The 21823-nt window shown below is 44.0% G+C and overlaps 1 protein-coding gene across 1 annotated transcript in view; it reads right to left on the reverse strand.

Moving 5' to 3' along the window:
- The window catches only part of LOC138608514 (collagen alpha-1(XIV) chain-like), a 141662-nt gene that overhangs the window by 32144 nt on the left and 87695 nt on the right, over positions 1-21823 (reverse strand). The window contains exons 23-34 of the mRNA XM_069681116.1: positions 18772-18921; positions 13949-14023; positions 11623-11762; positions 10759-10882; positions 9232-9375; positions 8937-9101; positions 7270-7308; positions 6882-7020; positions 6656-6798; positions 6337-6446; positions 615-773; positions 251-328 (exon numbers count right to left, since the gene is read on the reverse strand). Coding sequence (XP_069537217.1) covers positions 251-328; positions 615-773; positions 6337-6446; positions 6656-6798; positions 6882-7020; positions 7270-7308; positions 8937-9101; positions 9232-9375; positions 10759-10882; positions 11623-11762; positions 13949-14023; positions 18772-18921 — 1466 coding nt within the window. The remainder of the gene's footprint in view (positions 1-250; positions 329-614; positions 774-6336; positions 6447-6655; positions 6799-6881; positions 7021-7269; positions 7309-8936; positions 9102-9231; positions 9376-10758; positions 10883-11622; positions 11763-13948; positions 14024-18771; positions 18922-21823) is intronic.

Below are 21823 nucleotides of genomic sequence, written 5' to 3' on the forward strand. Positions count from 1 at the left end.
GTTGACTGAAACTATAAAGGTTAAAAATGACTAAAACGTGACTAAACTAATAAACATTAAACATCTATAAAAGCTGCCAAAGTCAACGCTGTAAAAAGCCCATAAAAGAGAAAAAGCAGGGCGATAAAAGACTTGCTTGTGTAAATAAACTTTAAATCAGAACTATTAAAATGTGTGCTAGCTATATTACAGTTAACTGATGTTGTGTACAGACAGAGGGGTAAACTAAATAAATGAACTTTGACCTCACCAGACCAGGAAGTTCACAGCACTTGTCTCTGTTGGCCCACGACGTGCTGCAGACGATGTCAAAGATCTGGAGCTGGAACTGCAGAGGACGAAAACACACGTCACACAAACCGTAACATGTACACGGCGACAGAGTTCACCCGTTCAACATTCACCTTCTTTTACTTACATTAGGTCAGACTTCATGTCTTTGTGCAACCAATAACTGTTTCTATAAATCTAAACTCACAAAGTGAAACAGCAGATTTTCACTTCATATCAAAGCACAAATAGCTCCATGTAATAAAGAGCTTCAAAGAAACGTAGAGGATAAACAAACATGGACACTGTGCACTTCTTGGACGATGTAGTTGCGTGACTCTCACCGGAGCAGAGTTGTCCTTGTTCCCTCTGGAGCGGACCATCCTGCCCAGAACCTCCGTGCCGTCCGTGGTGATGTTTCCCGCGGCGTTGATGTTTTTCTCGGACACCATCTTGCAGTCGATCACCACTCTGGCGCTCGTCTTGCTGATTGCAATGTGGAGCTGCGTGAGATGAAAACAAACGACAAGTTCACTCAGTCATGACTTTTTAAACTTCTTTTACAGCTTCATGAATGAATGAATCACCAGATGATGACGGATCGTGCCTTAAGGTGCAAATGTTCTATTGTCTTCATCATTTGCCTGCTTGTCAAAATAATTAACATAAAGATAGCAGTTGTTTTGTGTGATGGTAATGCAGCCATTTTTAGACTCAAGTCCCTGCAGAGGATATTTGCTTTACTCTTTCCAATATTTGCAGCCTCTAGGAGCTTTGAGCTCCACATGCTGTGGTTGAACAGCGCCCTCTAGCTGTCTGCTGCTGAAAACTAAACAACCAGATGTCTCTCCAAATCCAAGTTCAAGACTCAGAAGATTAAATGCATAAAAGAGGCTAACAATGCCTTAAAGTCCACAAAAGCACACAACGTTTATGCGTCAGATTAGCAGGTTGATGTTTTATATTAAGACATAAAAGAACGTCACTACACATAAAGATAAATACGTCATTAATAACAGGAAATCTGGAAAATCAGCAGCACATCGTTACCGAAACGTTTCCTCTTATCTGCTTCTGTCCCTCTGTTTTATAAAGTCTTAAAGTTCATCTGGTGGTAAAATGCACCACGTGTTGTTTGTGTATCTGATTCCAGCTGCAGGTTGTTTTAAGCTGTAAAACAAGTCTTGAGTAAACACTGTTTTCCAGGGAGACTGCTACAAAGCCGATGAAAGGACTTCATGTCTTATATTTCAGTAAGTAGGCCAGAAACTTCTTTTAAACCAGAAAACGCCTCGTAACAATCCAAAAACGACGCACTGTGTGGAGGCACACACACCAAAACACACACACATCGTTTTGAAAGTATGAATAACAAATTGAATATAAAATGCTGTGTGTGCGTGCGGCTTTGCTGAGGCGTATCCAGGTAGAACATGTGACCTGATTTCACTTTGGATGTCAAAATTCAAAGTGCAAGCAGAATGAATCTTTGCAGCATCATGACACAGCTCGTCCCTGCTGCAGACGCCTGCAGACGTGCAGCTGGAAGTGGGACAGAAACTCAGCAACACGTGGAAGAGAGACTTAATTCACCTCCCTGATCGACACGGCTGTTTATAAGGACACATGGAGGAAGTACTGTCACCGTTCTGGAGAGTGTCTGCTCCTCGACATTAACCCTCCTCTCCTGCATCTGTAGCTGCTGTCAGTGACTCTGTGCAGACTTCTTACACACACAAATACACACATCTGATCTCTGCTAACCTCCCTCTGAGAGCACGCCTCTGTTTGACAGGAAAAAAAGCAGAGTTTGTAAAAGAAAGTAAAATATCCTGATGTTTGTTTCCTGCTGTAGTTGGAGAAAGGAGTAAAATAAAGAAGCTTGGCTGTGTGAGGTTATTTCTGGAACATTTCGGGTGCGTCTCTCTCTTGTTTTCCTCCCTGTACGCTTCAGAATAAGATTCAAGATACTCAAAGCCTTCCATAGCATTGCCTCTATAGTATTCCTGAACTTATAACACAATATTCTGCTACAGGATAACTCAAATCTTCCAACCAATTACTCTTACATGTCTCGCAGTCCAGGCTAAAAACAAAGGGGGACTGTGCCTTTACCTGTTTAGATGAGCTGAGTCTGTACCACCTTTAAAACCTTTCAAAACTACCTCTATGTTTTATATTAACTTACTGTATTCGTGCTTTTTCTGTGTGTCATTTTGTTTGTTAGCTTTTTTTAACACATTCATTGTGAACTGTGGAAGTCCTGCTTACTTTCTCTAAATCTCCATTTCCCATTGGCTGCAATTAAACTCACAGCAGAGCACATTAAAATGTTGAGAGGCTCCATGTTTGTCGTGGTTAAGAGGATATTCCAAACACACACAGCTCTAAAGAAAACAGAGCATAAACCTAAAACGTCCGCTCTGTAATTTAGATTCTGTTCGTCAGGGTGCAGCTCTGACACGGAGGCGAGTCGGAAAAGGGACGAAAATACAGCCGTGTTTCTGTTTTTGTTGCAGCTCTTTGAGACCTTTGAGCTTCAGATCAGAGGACATAAATAAACATGTTGTATTCTGTATAAATAAATTACTGTTCAGCGTCCATGGGTGATTCTAGTACACAAAATTATACTGTTTCACAAACAGCAGGATGCAGACGCTCTTCCTACCCTGCATCAGGATGAACACTTTAAACTCTGCAACAGAAGTGGTCCACCATTGTTGTTATTTGATGATTTTTGGAGTTTTTTAAATGATTTGTATCCTGTAAATCTGTAAAATCAGAGCTTTATCTTTTATTTTAAGTGTTGAAACTGTCATTAAACAAACAGATATGCATTTTTGTCATCAAAACACACACAACACACATATTCATCCAAAACAATTCTGAATGTTGACATGAAAAATGCCTCAATGCTTCTTAAAGTGACAATCTCGAAGATTTCAGTTTCGCTCTCTTTGGCGCCACCTAATGGCTGTAGATGGTAATTGTAATAGCTCCGCCTACCCTCTCTGGCAGACCAACCACTGCTGGCTGATGGAAAACGCGTCACTAACAGCCCATAATAATACTATATACTGCAAATGCAAAGGCTTTCATCAGCGGGCCACAGGCTCAGTCACCGTTGTGTTACCTCATTGTGAAAAGTTGTCAAATAAGTGACGTGTTTACATTTGATTTATTTCTTTCTGATTCTGTGGGGATGAAACAGTTTGAGCTGCGTATTAATAATGGCACGTTACTATTTTAAACATTATCACAGTAATACTAAACCTTATAAGGCTGGAGTGCGTCCATTATTCCCTCACAGCTTGAGCGCAGTGTTGCGTCCTCCTAACGGTCTATAATTGAATCCTCAGAGCTTTAAAGATGACACCACAGCAGCTCATTCAAACGTCTTATTTCCCTAAAACATTTAGAAGTAGTTTCAGTAAAAGGTAAGGAGGCAGCGGTTGTTATTTGCTGTCTGGGTCGATCGTGCGTCTGCTCAGTCTGCTGACTTCACTGCTGCTCTGAAAATGTCAAGGTGATTTTTTCAGAGATGAACTTTGTCAGCAGAGAGACAAACACCCCGTCTCATCATCCACCAACACTGAACTGGTGTTAAAGAAACATTTGGAAACACTGGATTTACTATTTCTTTCTACCTCAGTATACCTGAGGTCCTGAAGGAAATAAAGGCTCAGATTATACTCCTGTACGTGGCTGCAGCCGAGTTACAAGCTACACAGATCAGAAAGTTTGGAGGGTAAAGTAAACTGTAGTCATGGTGGCTTATTCTCTCACCCGACAGACGGACTTAAAGCTGCAACATCAAAGATGCTCCATCGTCTGCATCCCCACTTGTGTGTGTGCATGTAAACACAAACAGTGCACACTCACAGGCACTGCACACGTCTGTACGACCTGCATTAGCTCTGCAGAACTGTAACTTAAATCCTGTTGAGTGTGAAGTTTGAAGCATCACTGTCTTATCAGTCGTAAAAGCTCGATAAAAGGAGTTTCTTTACTCTTCTTCATAATTTCTGAGATGTCAGCTTTTCAGGAATTAAGAAATATGACAGCCGGAAACATTCAGGGTTTATCTAGTGACTGAAAAGCGTCACAAAAGCTGCAGGAAGACTGAACTTAAGTCACCCAAAGGGAACTGCAGAGTCTGTTAAAGTTAAGATATGACAAAAATAGGCGTCTCTGCAGAGATAAGTTTCAAATCAGTGATGTCCTCTGATCCATAATCACATAAACATGTCCCATAGACGCTCAGGTAAGAACTGCAGGTATTGTGCTGGTCCTGGAGGATTATACACTCAGTATGCAGCGCCAAACACACACACGAACACATCTGCAGCTCGCAGAACAAAAGGTGGAGAGGTAAGCAGGATAAGCTGTGCTGACAGCGAGCAGACAGAAGTGACTGCAGATCAGTCAGTGAGTCCCTGAGCGCTGACACACTGACACTAACACAACACGACTGTGAGCCGGTTCAGGATCAGGGCACGACACAGCCAGCCTGTCAGGACTCCTGCTTCCGTCTCGCTGCTCCGCCGGGTTAAAAGAAGGGAAGAACGAGAGCAGGAGAGGAGGAAGAGACGGTCGGAAAGGGCAACCAGAAACAAATCTGTCCGTGGAAACGTGAGTGAGGAAGTCAAGTCTGTTCACGCATCAGTCAGCAAGTAACAAAACTACAGGTTAGTAAGTAACGCTGCAAACATATCACGTCTACGAGTCACTCACTCAGTTAAATAAGAAGTCTGTATACCTGTCACATGAGTCAGCATCCTTAAAAGAATCAGTCAGTCACTAAAGACTTATTTAAACTGTCAGGATGATTCTGGTGTTCTTAAACCAGGTCCTCCTTTCTTGATTTGTATATCTTGTGGTTTAAAAGAAATGCAGCTGAAAGCTTATTGATTGTGTAAAGTCTGGCCCGCAAAAAGAGATGTTTAAATCTGAACAGACATGAGAGAGCCACACATGACGACAGATAACGACAGACTGAACAGTTTTGTTCCTGTCGTGTGTGCAGAGCAACGATCTGACCCAAACAGCACATCGCACACGAACAGATTAATTCACCAACAACCAGACTCCGACTCTCACAGCTGGAAATCTCACAGAATCTCTGCCATCAGACGAGACTTTAGAGTAAACAAACATGGCGGACGACGGGCAGGAAGAATTGGCGATGATAGTAAAAAGAAAAAAAGAACAATGGATGAAGTGGTGGAGACGGCGTGAACACGGGCTGTTACATCATGCTGTACGTTTGCTTTTGTCGCCATGGCTGCGGTTGTTGTGCTTCCTGCTTCAGTCAGCTCACTTCCTGATTGGCTATTGTTTGGTTCCACATGACGATCCACAGAGCGCGTGCTCGGCTGTCTTTGGGGTCCCCCCCCCACACAGCAGGATATCAGATCGTTAATATTGAACATGTTGTGCAGCCACAACGTTCTTCCGAGCAGACCGGGGGAAGTAAAATCACTCTGAACATCCGTCACAGCACAGGAACATCTGGAGAGATCATCTTTAGAGCCATCAGAACATCAGGACTCTGTTACTTCAGTCTGAAGGGGGGAATCAGGCCCACGATCAGCTTGATTATCTTGTAGTGTTACCCCGCATTAGAGTTCGTCATGATGAAAAGAATCAATGCCTCCTCTTTCATCTTTCTGCAACTCAACTCTCGTGAGATTTCAGAGCGAGGCTTCTTTTTCTGGTTAAAACAATCATCTTCCTCTGTAACAAAGAGGTCTCTCTCTGCAGGGATCCTTTCTGTAACGTTCTCACACACTTAGAATAACAGTCTCAGCCTGTCAGTGGCTGTTTCACTGCAGGAATTACATTTTAAATATCAGCTGTAATGTTCACTCGTTCATTCTAACTGCACTCGCCATGACTCATCCTCTGCTTCCTAACTAGGTATGTTTCTGCAGACAGTCTCACTCCTCACACAGCTATGTCACACTAACGACTGCACAGAGCACACAGCTGTTGACTTGACTGATCAGTCAGTGTGCTAGGAATGAGTCGATCAGTCGGACAGCAGAGGACAGGAGCGTTTCTGACCTTATGGAAGTTTCCGTAGAAGAGCTTCTTGATTTCCGGCCCCTCGAACGTGACCGTCTGGAACTCTCCTTTGTAGTCGTTGTTGAAGAACGTCAGAGTCTTTCCTCCGTCTGCAGGAAAGACACAAAAACCACGTCAACAAAAAGTTTTGTCCAATGCTTCTTCCATGTTTAATTCATATTTATTTCACCCCGTTTGATCTGTGAATGTTCTTGTTTCTCCTCTAAGCAGCCCTGGTGTCTTGTGATTGGAATACGTTTTTAATGACAGAAGTAAATCAAGCACAAATGTGTCGACACTGATGAGATCTCAGACTCACTGTCCAGGATGACTCCCACCAGCGGCTCGTTGTTCTTGTTGAGGATCTCCCAGAGGGCGAACGGCTCCTCTGGAGTGTCGGGCAGCAGTCTGAACAGCAGGGTGATGGTGTAGTCAGAGGGCAGCCCTTCAGGATGGATGTACCTGTGAGACAGAACACAAACATCACACCCAGGTGAAGCCGTCTCACCTCTAGACGTCTAGACGAGTTGAGAAACAGTTGGTACCTGGTAGGCTGTGCCAGGAAAGCATCACTGTGCAGGTGGAAAGAGGGGAAAGTGTTGAAGGTGCCGGGAACCATTGAGACGCCGGAGACGCTGCTGTACCGATTCTCCACCAGCCCGAACAGCTCCATCATACGGAAACCTGAGGACAGAAGCACGCACAACCTGACATGAAAATAAATCTTACATATGAGAGTGAAATATATATATTTTCTTTTAACTCCTACAACAAGGAAACTCCTGGATGTCTTGCTCGGGGTATTCAGAGTAATCTTAAACTCAGTATTTCTCCATATACTCTGCAAACAGCATGTGATACACACTCCTTTGTTTTCTTAATGCCGATACTTAATCATGGCTACAGGAAAGCAGCATGTTAATCTGGAGTTACCTGGTGTTGTGCTGCCGCTCATCGGTACAGATGGACACGCTGGGAAAGAAAGGAAAAAGGTGTTTGATTAAGAAAAACACCAGAATGAAACTATCACAGTCAACCACATGTAATACAGTCATAAAGGAACGTTATCTGTAACCAATGTTGTAGTCGAGTCACCAAATCTCCAGTCTGAGTCGAGTCTCGAGTCCCCGGTGTTCAAGTCCGACTCTGAGTCACCAAAAGAATCTGAGTCGAGTCCAAGTCTGAACCCTCAAGGCTGAGTCTGAGCGAGTTCCAACACGGGCCTCAGTTCTCCACTTTAGCACAGCCTCAGAGACTTCGAGGTCGTCCCCATCTTCTCCTCGATGGTTCTTTTACATATCAGACATGTTGCTCTGCTTGCGCTGCATTTAATGTAAAATCTTTGAAAGCAAAACACACGACGCGTGGCGCCTCTTTCGGCATCCTGGAAGGAACTGTTGCTGGACAAGACGGCACGTGAACGTGCGTGCCAGCCCTCGCTCAGGGCCAACGCTCGAGTCCATGTCAAGACACGAGTCCTGAAAACCAGGACTCGAGTACTACAACACTGCATGTGAGACACAAGTGGAGCAAAGTAACTGTTTGCCATGTTTCCATAAAAGTATTTTTCGTCACTGTTTGTAGTATCTAATAAAAATATGTGTCCGGAAAAGCAACCAAAAAAAAGATTCTACCCTCCTCTGAGGTGTTTTTTTCTCCACTAAAATTAAAGAGTTTATGAGTTTAATAAGACATGGAGACGCCTGAACAACTCATGACACTGAACCATTCCTCCTCACACTCCGAACCAGATCAGAGATGTTTCAAGAGAAGAGAACAAAACCTGGATCTTTCTTTATATCACAGCTGATTTCAGCTTGAGTCTGAGTTTGATGGTTAATAAAATCTGCTGCTCTTCAGTCTTACAAAAGGAACAGAAAGAATCTGAAGCATGCATACTTTATAATTTAGCTTGAGTAGAAAAAAGGAAACATGTATGATACTGCAGGCACAGCTTTGGGCTGTGATGAACAATTATTTGCCTAAAAGTCTCATCAGTTTCCCAGAACACAAAGTGACGTCCTCAGAATGCTCCTGTTGTCCAACCAGAACACTTCGGATCAGAACTGAACCGAAGGGGAAGCAGGATATTCCCAAAGTGTGTGAAAACCTGGCTGGTAGGTTTTCTCTCGTTTGACGGCCCGTTTCAGCTTTTTAGCTTCTGTTCAAGTTGCTCTTTATTTCATCTTCTCTTTAATGGCTTGTTTCAATCATTTTAAATGCCCTCTTATTATAATTTCTTTTGCCCTTAGTCATGATGCTTTTGATGTCTTATGTGAAGCACTTGTTGCTGCAATGTGCTGTATTAGAAAGGCAGTTTACAACCTCTACTTCCTGTATCTGTCTACTTTCAGGCTACAGCCACATTTGGATTGAGCCTAAAGCACCAACCTAAACCTAAACCTAAACCTAAACCTAAACCTAAACCACTCTTTGCAACGAGCCGAGTTTACTCACTCCGAACCGGCTGATGAAATCTGACCACCGTTTAGGACATGTCCAATATTCCTAACTCTTCTTAGTTACATGGAAACATGACACAAGATGACCTCTTACGCGACCATGTCTAAATCTGAGTTTGAAAGGCTGTGGTGACTCACTGGCAGTGGCCGCCTCGCACACAAAGGTCACCAGCTTCTCTTCGATCTTCTTGAAGGCGTCCAGGTCGTCCACGAAGAACACGTGTCGGTCGCTGGGTTTGCTGGCGATGCTCACCAGCTCGCCGTAGTCGGCGTCAGCGAAGCCGATCGCAAACACGATGTAGCCTTCACAGGAGGACAGAGGGGGGCGGGTGTTACTGGTGCTTCATTATGTGATCATTTACAATAAAATGTAAAACTATGGAATCAAATCCTCTTTTCTTTCATGTTAAACCGAAGACTGCACATCTCTGACCTTCCATCTGCATCTCTTTGGAAACTTTGTTGACGTCATCCTGAGAGCGGCCGTCTGTGAGGACCACGAGGACGTTTGGGATTCCCCTCCTGACTCCTCCCTCCACCGTGAAGATGTTCTCCTTCACGTGCTGGATGGCTCGACCTGATTGGACAGAAAGACTCATCAGCATGTGAGACCTTAAAACAAGACTTTTACATCTCTGGAGTTCACAGTCTTAAAAAACGTGCCTCTTGATCTGTTGTCTGTGAATTGTGTGCATCATTAACCTCTGTCTCAGCCTTACAGTCTCTGCATCTGCTGCTGCTTTATTCTGCACAGTAAGAACTCTTTGTCCTCCTGATGTCACCGACCTCTGTGGTGAACTGAGACCTGATTGACAGCTGAACTTCAGGTTTCATAAAAATAATTATTAGATGTCACTCCAGGATGAACCCGTGTGATAACAGGCCCTGATTATTAGTGCACAACATGCTGATGTGAGAGTGGGCTGAATCAGAGAGACCCAGCACCTCCAGGACGGTTTCGAGACATGAGAAGAGAATAATCTGTAATCCACGACTTACTAAAAAAATGTTTGACATTTTTGCTTCTTAAAAATGAACGAAACATTTAATCATCATCATTAATTTACTTTCCATTGACTAAATGTATTGATTCATTGTTGCAGCATGGATGGCTGGATACATTGAATAAATAATTCAATACTAGATATTCCACAAGTTGCACAAGCTTTCTTTAGGATGTGTTTCTGGCTGCTACATTTCAATAAAGGAACCGAACAGCTCCGGGTGTCTCAACAGATCCAGTAATCAAACTCTCCTCGGGCCTGTGGGAACACTGGGAGACAGATTTTAATTGCAGTGTGCAGACCGAGGTGATTGAGTGCTCTTACGCTCCCCAAACTGCTGCTTCCTGATAGAAAAGGAGGATTAGTGTTTTACAGTGTGACATTAGCAGTGGGACACTTCCTCCCCAGCAGTGACGCTGTTACAAATCTATTCTCTGCAGCCTCGTCCCTGCAGGAGCGACGGGCTGCTTTGTAAACTCTGATTAATGACTACACCTCGGCCTGCTTCCCCACCGACTTCCTCTCATTACACGCGCGCTCATGAAACATACGCTCCTCACACACAGGGTTTGTGCAGAACGTGCACACGTTCTTATGTAAACGCGATTTACATGAATGAATGCATGAAGACGTGTCACAGCAAAGTGTTCCACATGCACACACAGACATCGACACAGATGCTGCACACACCTGCACACAGATTTAATCATCTGTTTGTGGTTTCCTGCTGCTCAGTAAGTATTGATAATGTCAGGAGGTTGTGTGTGCGCACGCACATGTTGGACTGATTTGTTCACAGACACAGATGCCTTCTAGGAAAAGCTGGATTTCACCGGCTGCTGTCAATAGTTCTTTCTGTGCAGTTAAACTCCTTCTTCATTCAATCCCTCATAACCAGTTGTTCTTTGGAAAAGCACGACGGTGATGTTGTCATTATGTTGCTGCTGGACGCTCACCTGTCTTTGTGTTTCCTCCCTTGTAGGAGATCTTGTTGATGGCGTCCAGCAGCCGCTCTTTGTCGTTGTACGAGTTCAGCTTGAACTCTGTGCGGGCGTCGTCGCTGAACTGGGCGATGGCGACCTGACAGACAACACGGAGCACAATTAAAAAGATTTACACGGAGTTTAAAGGAAGATCTGGGGTCAGCTCTTTTTGCAGCTGCAAAGAAATGAAGTAATTTAATGGACCAATTATAAAACATATTGCACCCATGAGTCATTTATGTAAAAATAGAGTTAAAAATAGCAGAATTCCCCTGAAAAACAAATGTTATTTTTAAACACATTAAAGCAGTAAAAGAGTGTGTTCTTCCAAAGATAAGGAAGCTCCATGATCACGATACAGAGACCAGAAATGATTTGTGTTGTCTGTGAACCGAGCTAACCGGCCTCGCGGGAGGAAGCTTCTTTATTTGTACATAAAGACATAAATGAGCAGCTTGGTTGGGCTTATGTCTGCTGCTGTACGATGGAGAACAAGAATCTAAACACAGATGTGATCAGGGTTTCTGCCACTTGGGAAACACCAACAGAATACTTGATTATATGGAAATGGAAACAACAGAGATCGTGCTTCTTTGTTCGTTTGGAAACTGCTTTTCTTGTGTTGTTTTTTAAGACTGAGCGTTGACTCTCGAGGTGAAGCGGACACAGGACAGTTAGTTTAAAGGGAGACGCCCGTGCTGTCTTCCACAGAAGGAGAGTGCTGGTCAGAGACAGACGTCCTTCTGTCTCGGTGCTTTAATGATTAGTTGATTAATCGACTTGTTACTGACAGAAAATTAGAGCAAATATTTATGAGCGCATCTCATTCTGTGGTACCTGTGTGCCATCCGGGCCGATCCGGTCCAGGGCTCCGGTGGTGCTGTACAGGAAGCGGATGATCTTCAGGAAGTTCTCATCGCCGATACTCCAGGAACCGTCGACCAGGAAGACCAGGTCGGCTTTAGCTGCCTTACAGACTGGAGAGAGAGCGAGAGAGAGAGAGAGGGAGAGAGAGAGAGAGAGAGAGAGAGAGAGAGAGAGAGAGAGAGAGGGAGAGAGAGAGAGAGAGAGAGAGAGAGAGAGAGAGAGAGAGAGAAAGATGGTGAGGAAGATACTAAACACAGGGCTGTAGTTTAACACTCTCTACCTCCATCTCTCTTAAACTTGTAAATACCTTAAAAGAAGAGTATTATTATCTTTGTTTTAGTCTCTGTTTTACTCGTTTTATAACTTTGCTTTAATTTCTGTTCAAATAAACAAACTTGAGCTCGAAGGCTGGCGAGTCAGGAACAAAAGAAGCTTAAACCTTTGATTGATTCGATTTGAAAAGACTGTCAGCTAATAAATGATTGAAAATACGGTAAACTTATTCAATCCAATCACTTCCTTTTCTCCTCTCTTAAAATCAAATGAAAGCTTCAGCTGGAGCCGATTGATCTGCAGACAGCTTTAGTTCTGTCTGCTGCTCTTTGTTTACGTTTCTCTAAACTGATTTCCTTTCACAATAAAAGCCCTCCATGCAGTTTGCAAGAATCACGTTTTATAAGAAGAAAAGTGCTGATACAGATTTATATATATTTGCTGTTATATGTTAAACACTGAGACTGAACCACTTAGTCATGAAAAGTGTGGATGACAAAGAGAAGCCGCGTTTAAAAGAGCTGAGAGGTTGTGGATTCATATCAATGTGGATATTTCTTCTGCGATAACGGGCTGAAAAATAAGCTGGGGAGAGTTATCTTGTATTCGTTATAACATGTAAATACAATAAAGTTTTTGCAGATGACAGACAATAAAGTGCCGGAGGGGGGGGCCCATCACTAACATGCTGACATGACAAACACATGTTCGTACTGCATCCTGTGTTTCAGCGGATTACGTGTCGCCTCCTCCCCTCACAGATCCCACTGACGTGCTGTGTTGTTTAAATGTTGACAGATGTGTGCAGAAGGTGAATTACACGTCTGAGGAGATGAGACCAAACCTCAGCAGGTTCATCTTTAAGATGAAAATACCCTTCTGTTGAAGACTCTCTCTGTAATTACATATATCTCTGCCTGTGTGATAATTGGAACTGAAAATCATCCCTTTTCTTCAGCATTATAAATACCTCTGTGTGTGTGTTAAATACACAGCGCAGTGTGGGAGGAGAGCAGTTAAAGCTAATTTACTGCGCGTCACATATGCACACACACACGTCAACCTCAACACCTCACGCGCCTCATCTTGATTTACACAGCACGGAGAGTGGGCAGACAGAGAGCTAAACTTAGTCTGTGTGTCGGTGAGAAAGTGAAGTGGAGTTACAGCCGGAGACGGAAAGAAATCACAAAGCAAACCGTAATTTAAGTTAATGAAGTTTGACACAAACTTAAATAATATCTCTGAAAGTGTCGCCTGAAAAACATCGGTTTATATTTGTTGTACTTCTGTTGTATCAGCGCCATGAGTGATAAGAACGTTTAATTTCTTAAGATGACAGATCATCTTGATCTATCGATAATCTACAAACTGACCTCAAATTAATCATTTACGTTATCTGAGGAGGGATTCACTTAAAGTCCAACCACAGTAATCTTCATTCCCACCTGGATTCATCCCAGCAGCCACCTGCACATCACAGTCATCTGTTGTGTCCATCCCCTTTTTGTCACGGCCTTGCAGCCAGGTTTTGTCATTGTTATGGTTTTGAAATATTTTTTGTTACATCTAAAGTCTAAAGAATTATTGTGACTGTGCTCCTTTAAAGTAAACATAATTTAGATGTAGTTCCATGTAGGTTAAACACAAGGATTTATTAAACATCACAGATCCACAATCTCTAAACAAATCTTATGTCAAGGTTTGTTTAACAGTGTCTTCAGTCAGGACAGGGTCAGTGAACGTCACAGAGCACGGCCTCTGTGGTGACCGTAAGTGAAATAAAAACAAAGATATCTCCATTGTCCACCAACCCTGCAAGGTGTCTGCATGAGCACACTTGGAAATAAAGAAAAAGAAAGAATTGAGCGACAAACAGCCTTTAACTGAACTTTAAGGAGATTAATATCACTGAGGAAGCCACCCCATGAATGTAACCTGTGATGTGATGGGCGTCCTTCACCTAAATAAAACCAGAAACTTCACAACATAAAAAGAATCCCTCTAAAACACCAGCTCTTACCTTCCTTAGCAGGAGGGATTGTGGGTAGTGGCGTGGTGGTGGGGGGCTTGGTTGGTGCCGGGGTTGGGACGGGCACTGCAGAGAGAGAGAGAGAGAGAGAGAGAGAGAGAGAGAGAGAGAGAGAGAGAGAGAGAGAGTAAAAACACAGATACCAAGAAAACCTGCAATCACGAACACATTCATCGTAAAGCCATCAGCACATGCTGCGTGACCCCTGAATTAAATCTACTCTAAAAAGAAGAGCAGAAGAAGAGCGCGGCCTCAGACAGCCGCACACACACACACACACACACACACACATATAACATACAGAATGTGTGAAATAACCACACTCAGCTCTGTGATTTCAGATCCTGTGTAATTTGGGGGATTGATCACAGCGTCTGCTGCAGTCTAAATCAAACTCCCGCTGTCTCTGCTTTCAACTCCAAACCCTTATTCTGTGTGGGGGGGGCGGAGAAACTAGATAAACCAGCTGCCCCCTCCAAACACACACACGCAGACACGCACGGTTTGTTCATTCAGTGCTGTTTAGGCAGTAAATCAGCTACCTGAGGCGGGGAATTACTTGTGATGGTAGGCAGGGAGCGCTCAGTAGCGGCTGCCTGCAGCGATGGTGGATAGTCATTTGGAGAAAAGGCTCCGGCGTTCATTTGCATCAAAACAAAGCAATAAATCAGAGCGGAGCCTCTCTGCAGAGCTGCAGCGCAGAGGGGAGCAGCTTCAAGAGAACAAATACCTGCTCTGGTCAGGAGGATTCTCTCCTCATTCATTCTTTATCACTCGGGATGTTTCATTTTCTAGCTTTCACTTCATCAGCCTCTCCTCTCTTCATCTCACCTGTGTTTCATTCACTTTTCCTTCTCTTCCCTTCAGCCCTTCTCTTCGTCCTCACTTCATTATTCTCAGAGTGCTGCAGAAGGTAATCCATCTCAGGAACAAAATGCCTGCAATGATTTTTGTCACACTTTTGTTCTAACTGTCTGGCATCGCGGTGCAGACTCTGAAAATCAATTAAAACCTCCAAATGTAACTCTGAGGAAATAAACCAGAACACTGCAGATACGATGTTCGCCAAGTCTTTAAGCAAGTTTCAAGTCAACACATTTACGCACTGAATAAAGCTAGCAGGTACTAATGTAAGGCCTTCACTGTAGATCTTACTACCTGAAGAACCAAAAACAGAACATTTGAAGGACGTGTTCCAGCATGACAAAATGTTTTGTTTCAACACTGCCACCTTTTCAAAAACTCACTGTGAACACTCACCTGATCGAGCTGATTGTTTTCAAATAGCAAAAACATATCTAATGAATTCTGTCTAACATGCTGACGTCAAACCGACTTGAGACTTCCAATATTGCGTTAAATCTAGCGCAGAAGCTTTGTGCTGGATCTCCATTGTAAATGTAAAACGTGTGGATGTTTGTCAACAGTTAGTTTGTGAAATGTTGGTCCTACGAGTAACGCGCCGTCAACTGTGAGGGTCCAATGAGTGTGCAAACGTTGCCTTTCATCTGTGTTATCACTGACCACAGAGATCCAAATTGCTGCTGAAAGGCTTTTGCAATGCAATGCAGCAATTTTATTGATAAGGCAGATTTCATTACAGGTAAGCAGTGTAAAGCTCTGGAGCCGTGGAAACATTAGCTGTGTCCCAATCCACGGGCTGCAGCCTTCGTGGGAAGCGGTCCACGGAGGACGCTCCAGTCATAGCCTGCGTAGACGTTAAAACCGAACTGAAATGAGACGGTCTGGTCTGCCCTTACGTCACCAAACGCCGCTCCTGTTGCCTAGCAACAGATAGCTACCGAGCTAACTAGTTAGCATAACTAACGTTGCGTAAGTAAATTATTTGAAAGATAATTTGTTTCAAGGGCACTTTCGTTTTCTGAAACATGTCTAACGCAGCTATTTGATTAAGTTGAAACCAAAAACGTAAACATTTTAAGGCTGCGTGAAAGTCGCCATTTTGTTTGAATTGGCGTGCAATGCTTCTCGATCTGGAAACGTTGGGCCGCGAAGGATGCACCGGATGGATCCTTGGCAGCCTGGGAAACAGAGGACGCAATTTGTTGGCTGCATCTGAAGGAGCCTTCGAATTGGGACAGCCTTCGACGCGCTTCTGTGACGCAATCGGCCTTCAAATACGGCCTGCGAAGGCTGCAGCCCCTGGACTGGGACACAGCTAACGTCCTGGTTGTGATAAAACCTGCTTCACTCTCTGGCAGTTTGGTGGAGCAACACGGGTGTGGCCCCGAAAATGTGAATGCTACTCGAATTCTAGATAGACTGCTCTAGAATGCAGGATGCAAAGACAGTTCAGCCAGTTGGGCTCATCCAACTTTGAACCTTTTAATCATTTTTACTTTGGTTCTTTCCTGGCCTGCACAGAGCCCTGACCTCAACCCAACAGGGTGCCTTTGGCAGGAAGTAGAGCGCAGATTGCGGGTCAGGCCTTCTCATCAGTGCCTGATGTCACAAATGCTCTTTGGGCTAATTGAGCACGAAGTCCCCTCAGTCATACGTGTTAATCTCAGAGAGCCGTGATGGCTACTACCAACAAAAGAGGAGGGAACCACCTGAGGAATCATGTCCATGGTTTTAGAATGGGATGTCAAATAGGCTTTTATTGGTGTGATAGAGGACATGTCACACATGTGAATATTCACTTTCAGGCTCACATAGCTGGGTTAGACAATGAGTAAAATAACATCAAAGATCAGCGTACAAGAGGGTGAATTTACCTTTCATCAGTAAAACTAATCGCACATGCAGTTCACTGAAAATGAACTTGAATATAGAAACCAAACACGTCTGCAGACAGAGCGTCCTGATTAGTGTCTGGGGCTGCCGCTGCAGAACAAACGAGTCGCTCTGAGAGGAGGAAGAGGATTCAGCTCTCGTCGCTCCCTCGAGGATAAAAGATGTTTTCTGTTTAAAATGACGTGATGGTCCTCCCAGCCTGCAGCGGGCTTCTTTTATACACTGTGACAGCTGACAGCAGCTCCTGCTTCTGTGTGTGTGTCGACTGTGTGTTTCTGCTATATTGTTTTTTATGACACATGTATGGGCACATTTCAAAAGGCGGGTTGGCACAGAGGACGGAGGAGGTAAAGTGCTTAATGTGTCAGTGGTGAATTAAAGCCTCACATTAGAGACAACCTAAGAAATATGTTTGTCAGCACAGAGGCTTTAAAACGAAATGAAGTGTTTTCTGGAGGATTCTATGATCCTCAAAATCACAAAGGCCTCCCACGTGTCCCACAAATGCTCAGACTGTGAGGGTCAGATTATAGGTCGGCCCTACATGAGACCACGATGGTTCTGTTTGTGGCTCAGACTTTGAACACAAATCCTTCTACTTCTAACAGGACCATAGTACTGTCGTCATTTGTTGTTGGTCTCTGCTTTCAACCTGAAACATTTCCTTGTTTTTAAACCGGCGTTAACAACGTTCAGTGTTTTGCTCGCACGTATATTTCCAGGCTAAATCAACTTCCACATGTATGTTTCTGGATTTAGATTGGAGGGCTGACCTGAACCCTGAACTGTCCCTCCAGGAAGTCGCGATGTTGCTGTTGCACAAATTCACCTGAAGCAATAATCTCAAACTTTTTCATGTAAATAAATGTCTGTCTCTATCCATCGCTGAATGAGGTAACACAATGGTGACTGAGCCGACGGCCCACTGATGAAAGCCTTTGCATTTGCAGTATATAGTATTATTACAGACTGGGTGGAAAAAATCCCAAGCGGCGCCCAGTTAGTGACGCGTTCTCCATCAGCCAGCAGTGGTTGGTCTGCCAGAGAGGGTAGGCGGAGCTAAGCGGCTGCTTTTCCGCTCTCTGCAAGTGTTGCGAGTAAACAGTAATCTACTATGGCTGAACAAACAAAGAAAAGATGGATGACTACAGATACAACTTCAACAAGAAGTGAAAATCCAAAGAAGAAGAAACAAACTCGACGCTCAGATGAAGCAAACAGTCTGAAAAGGAAAGCGACCGTCAGCCAGGAAAATCAAGAGTTACAACCGGAGCAGACCGTGGACGTTGGGAAGTGTGCTCCCCTAATTACCGATCATTGCCAGCGGGTGGCGCACAAGAGCACGAAACATCCAACATTCAACATTGGAACTTTAAATTCAGCCCATCCCTGTGCACTTTTCTCAACCTTGCAACTTTGGGTAATCACTGCAGCTGTTATTACACAAGTGACGAATCACCCCATTTCCCCTGCATGCGTTGTCATGTACGTGACCAGACAAATTCTCTGAGGCCTTTAATATTTACTGACTTACTGTGTAAGTACTTTTTCTTTTGCTGTGAAGCAGACAGCTGATCCGTGCTGAAGAGACTCAGGTGTTGTCGTCTGTCAGGAGCTACCTTATCCAGCCTTAAACTGCAGAGTCTTTAATGAGGCTCCATACAGGGAATCCATAATAATGCATTTAGCATGAATGCCTTGTGTTGAGATCCTCGTCTCTTATCGATGCTTCCGTACTGCTGCAGCAGCCGGGATGAGATAAATAACGTGTAGATTCTCACACGTGCAGAGAGAAAAAACCTCCAACTGCCTAATGGACACAGGATGTCAATAAGAGATATAACTGAACCCAAGCAGGGTCCTATTGAAGGAGACAGACGAGAGAATCGGGACTATTTTCCTTTAATTAGAACCTGTGAAGAGAAATCCAATTTTACGGCGATGAATGTCCCTCTAATTTCAGATTAACCAACGAGCATTATCTGAAACCCTGAGCAGAGTGCAGAGGAACACTGCGTCATGTTTGAAGCTGCTCGCTGACGTGTTTGTGTACTCACGTGTCTTCCCGTTGACAGTGACCGCGGGCCCTTCAGTCCCGTCCTGCAGCTGCGCGTACACGCTGATCTTATACTGCGTGTTGGACTTCAGGTTGTTGAAACAGTGTCTGCTGGCTGATCCGCTCAGCTTCGTCTCCTGCTTCTGACCGTCTGCAGGAAAGATACAAGAGATCACATCATCAGAGGCTTCTGTTTTACACCAAGCGTTTCCAAACTTCTTCTCTAACTCAATCTGCCTGTACACTACTGTATTGATTTAGTCAGGTAAGTGTGTTACAGATTGATGTACATCATGAGGACCTCTTCTCTGCACTAATAGGTCACTCATTCCAATCATAGAGATGGACGTGACGGAGGTTGTTTAACGCCGTCTTTTCCAGCTGTGGTTGATAAAGATGAACCATCTACCGTCATCAGACGTCCTCCAGTTTGTTTCTCCTTCAGAGTGAAATGTTTCAACTGTCTATCAGGACTGTTTTCTGTCAGCAGCTCAGTTTTTGTTTCTGCACAAATAAAACTGAATAAAATTAAACTTTTTTCACAGTCAGGAAAAGTTGGGAACAATATCCAATTAGTAGAAAACCCAGCATGTGTGTGGGTTGTTTTTGTGGTCAGGGTCGACTGGAAACACATCGAATGTTCTTCTTAGAAAACCGTATTATCCTGAAAACAATTAAATTCCTGTCCACAACTTGATCACAGGGCAGGTGGAACGTTTCAAGGAGCTGCAGCAAAGTGTCTAGCCAATCTTTATGTTTGAATGTCACGATAAAGTTGCTAACTTCATGATATACTTATTTTAATAGTGTGTAGGTATGTGTGGGGATGTCCAACAGCAACGGCGAAACTACATGTATTTATTTACAAATGCTGAATTCATGAGAAAGTAAGAAAAGTGTGCATAGACTTTTATTTAGACTTTCTTAGACCTTAATAATGTGCAGGGAAAGGTGAGAGGTCGATCCATGTAAACTCCAGTTCAACTGAGCTAGAACAGTCTGTTGTAGAGGAACATTTAGGGGGCTTCCACATTAGGGACCCGGGCCCGGATCCGAGTACAGTCCAGTTCGTTTGATTAGTGTGAACACTGTGTACCGTACTCGAGCACAGCTCGTTGATCTGGCCAGAGTCCACTTGAAAAGGTGGTCTCGAGTACGGATCATGCGTACTCATGCTTCTGTACCAAACAACAGAAGTGGGCCGCTTTTTATAATGTCTCCTCCGAAATCTGCGTATGCGCGCAGCCGTGCAGTTCAGAGGCGGCCATGGCTGATACTGCAGGAATGTAGGTGAGAGAGTCGTTCTTGAGATTGTCTCCAAAAATGTAATAATAGTCGGCATACAGCGAAGGTCGAGTACGGGCTTGGGATCACGCGATTCGACACTGGAACGACAACATAAACAATGTTCCGTAGTCGATGGTACTCTGCTTCTTCTCCTTGTTTTTGAGGTGCATTACCGCCACCTTCTGCTTCGGAGTCCTACCGCTAGTGTACTCGGATACGGAATGAAATTATGACTGTGAAAGCTGACCGGCGGGGGACAGGAGAGGGGGGGGCAACCGTACTGGGATACGGTATGAAGCGATCGTACCTACTGTGAAAACGCCCTTACACTCTTCAAACTCATACATCGATCTCTTTCCTCCAAACTTACACGTCCAAAATCACGTCATTGTTCCGTTCTCTCTCCTGCAGCAGAAACGTTCCTCTTGTAATTATTGACCAGCTGCTCACTTATAAATCCTCATTTAGCTCTTTTGTGTGCAGAGACAACTATTACCTGGGAGCTCCCTGAACACACTCAGGGGAACTGTAATAATATGTGGCTTTATGTGACGTTAATGAAGGCAGTGTTGTTGCTAAAGGCCTGCGGGTGATGAATAACAGCCATTACCTTTCTATTTGGTGGATGTGGCTGTATGAAAAGAGTTACCCCTGAGGTGGTGACTGAATGGTGGACGTGTGCGATTGATTAGAGGTCACTCCGTCTTTTGTTTGATGTTATTTTGGCGTGTAGGAGTTTTTTATCTTTTAACAACAAATGGCAAAATAAGATATTTCTGTTGGCGCTGAGCCCGCTGTATTTTGAAGTGTTCCTCTCACAATAAAAGCAACAAGGCATAATTACCATCAAGCTTGTTACAATATCCCAACACACTTGGCCGCCATCATGCTGACCTTTTGTCCTTGTTTCCTGTATTTTACCTCACGCAGCAAAAGTGTAAATGTCAGCAGGCTGCGATCTGTAAGCCTCGGTCGTCTACAGAGCGGCTCAGTGTCCGATTGCACAGCTAAACCTTTAAGACTGCAACAACAACAATATCTTTGTCATCTCAGGGTGCTTAGGGATTCTGGAAATCGGACGCTCTCTCTGCGCTGCATACTGAAACTCCCACTAATGAAAGCATGCGAGTATTCATAGGCCCCCCCTCCCCCCTCCTCCCTCCCACCGGCGCAGATATGCAGCGTAGGAGCTCAATGGGAGAGGAGGAGAATCACAGCTGGATATACAGTGTTCAACATGCCCGTGTTAGTGATGCACAGTCACGTTTAACAAATCAGCCGTGACTTAAAATTCACCAAACAAACCAGAGGAGGGAATATTTGTGTGCATGCATGCTCCTGCTGATTTGCAGACATCTCCCCCTATATAAAGGTTTATTATCTCAGAGACCCGATCTGTGATGTAGCTATGACACACACCACCAGTGAGAGGGCTTTTCTTAAAGTATCACCTTTTAAAATAAAAGAATTAAGTTGTATTTCAGCATTTATGTTTGGTTCAGTGCCACACTTGCTCCTATCTCAGCCTACTCTGGTCTCATGCTGTACCTGTAAGATGCACTTTTATCAAAGTTTCCATAAGAGCCGGAGATTGGTCCAACATGTAAACGTTTCCAGCTGACCTCCAGTCTGTTTCAAGCCACATTAGCATTGTTTGTACACATATCAGAACACAGGTTTTCAATGTGCTTTATTCAATGTTTTTACAGTCCACTCTGCAGATAATTCGGCTAACAGTAAAAACTTGTGAACTCTGGAGGGTAACA

The sequence above is a fragment of the Semicossyphus pulcher genome, unplaced genomic scaffold (genome assembly GCF_022749685.1).
Source record: "Semicossyphus pulcher isolate SPU_LCO1_2020_fin unplaced genomic scaffold, fSemPul1.0.p SCAF_5, whole genome shotgun sequence".
NCBI lineage: Eukaryota > Metazoa > Chordata > Actinopteri > Labriformes > Labridae > Semicossyphus > Semicossyphus pulcher.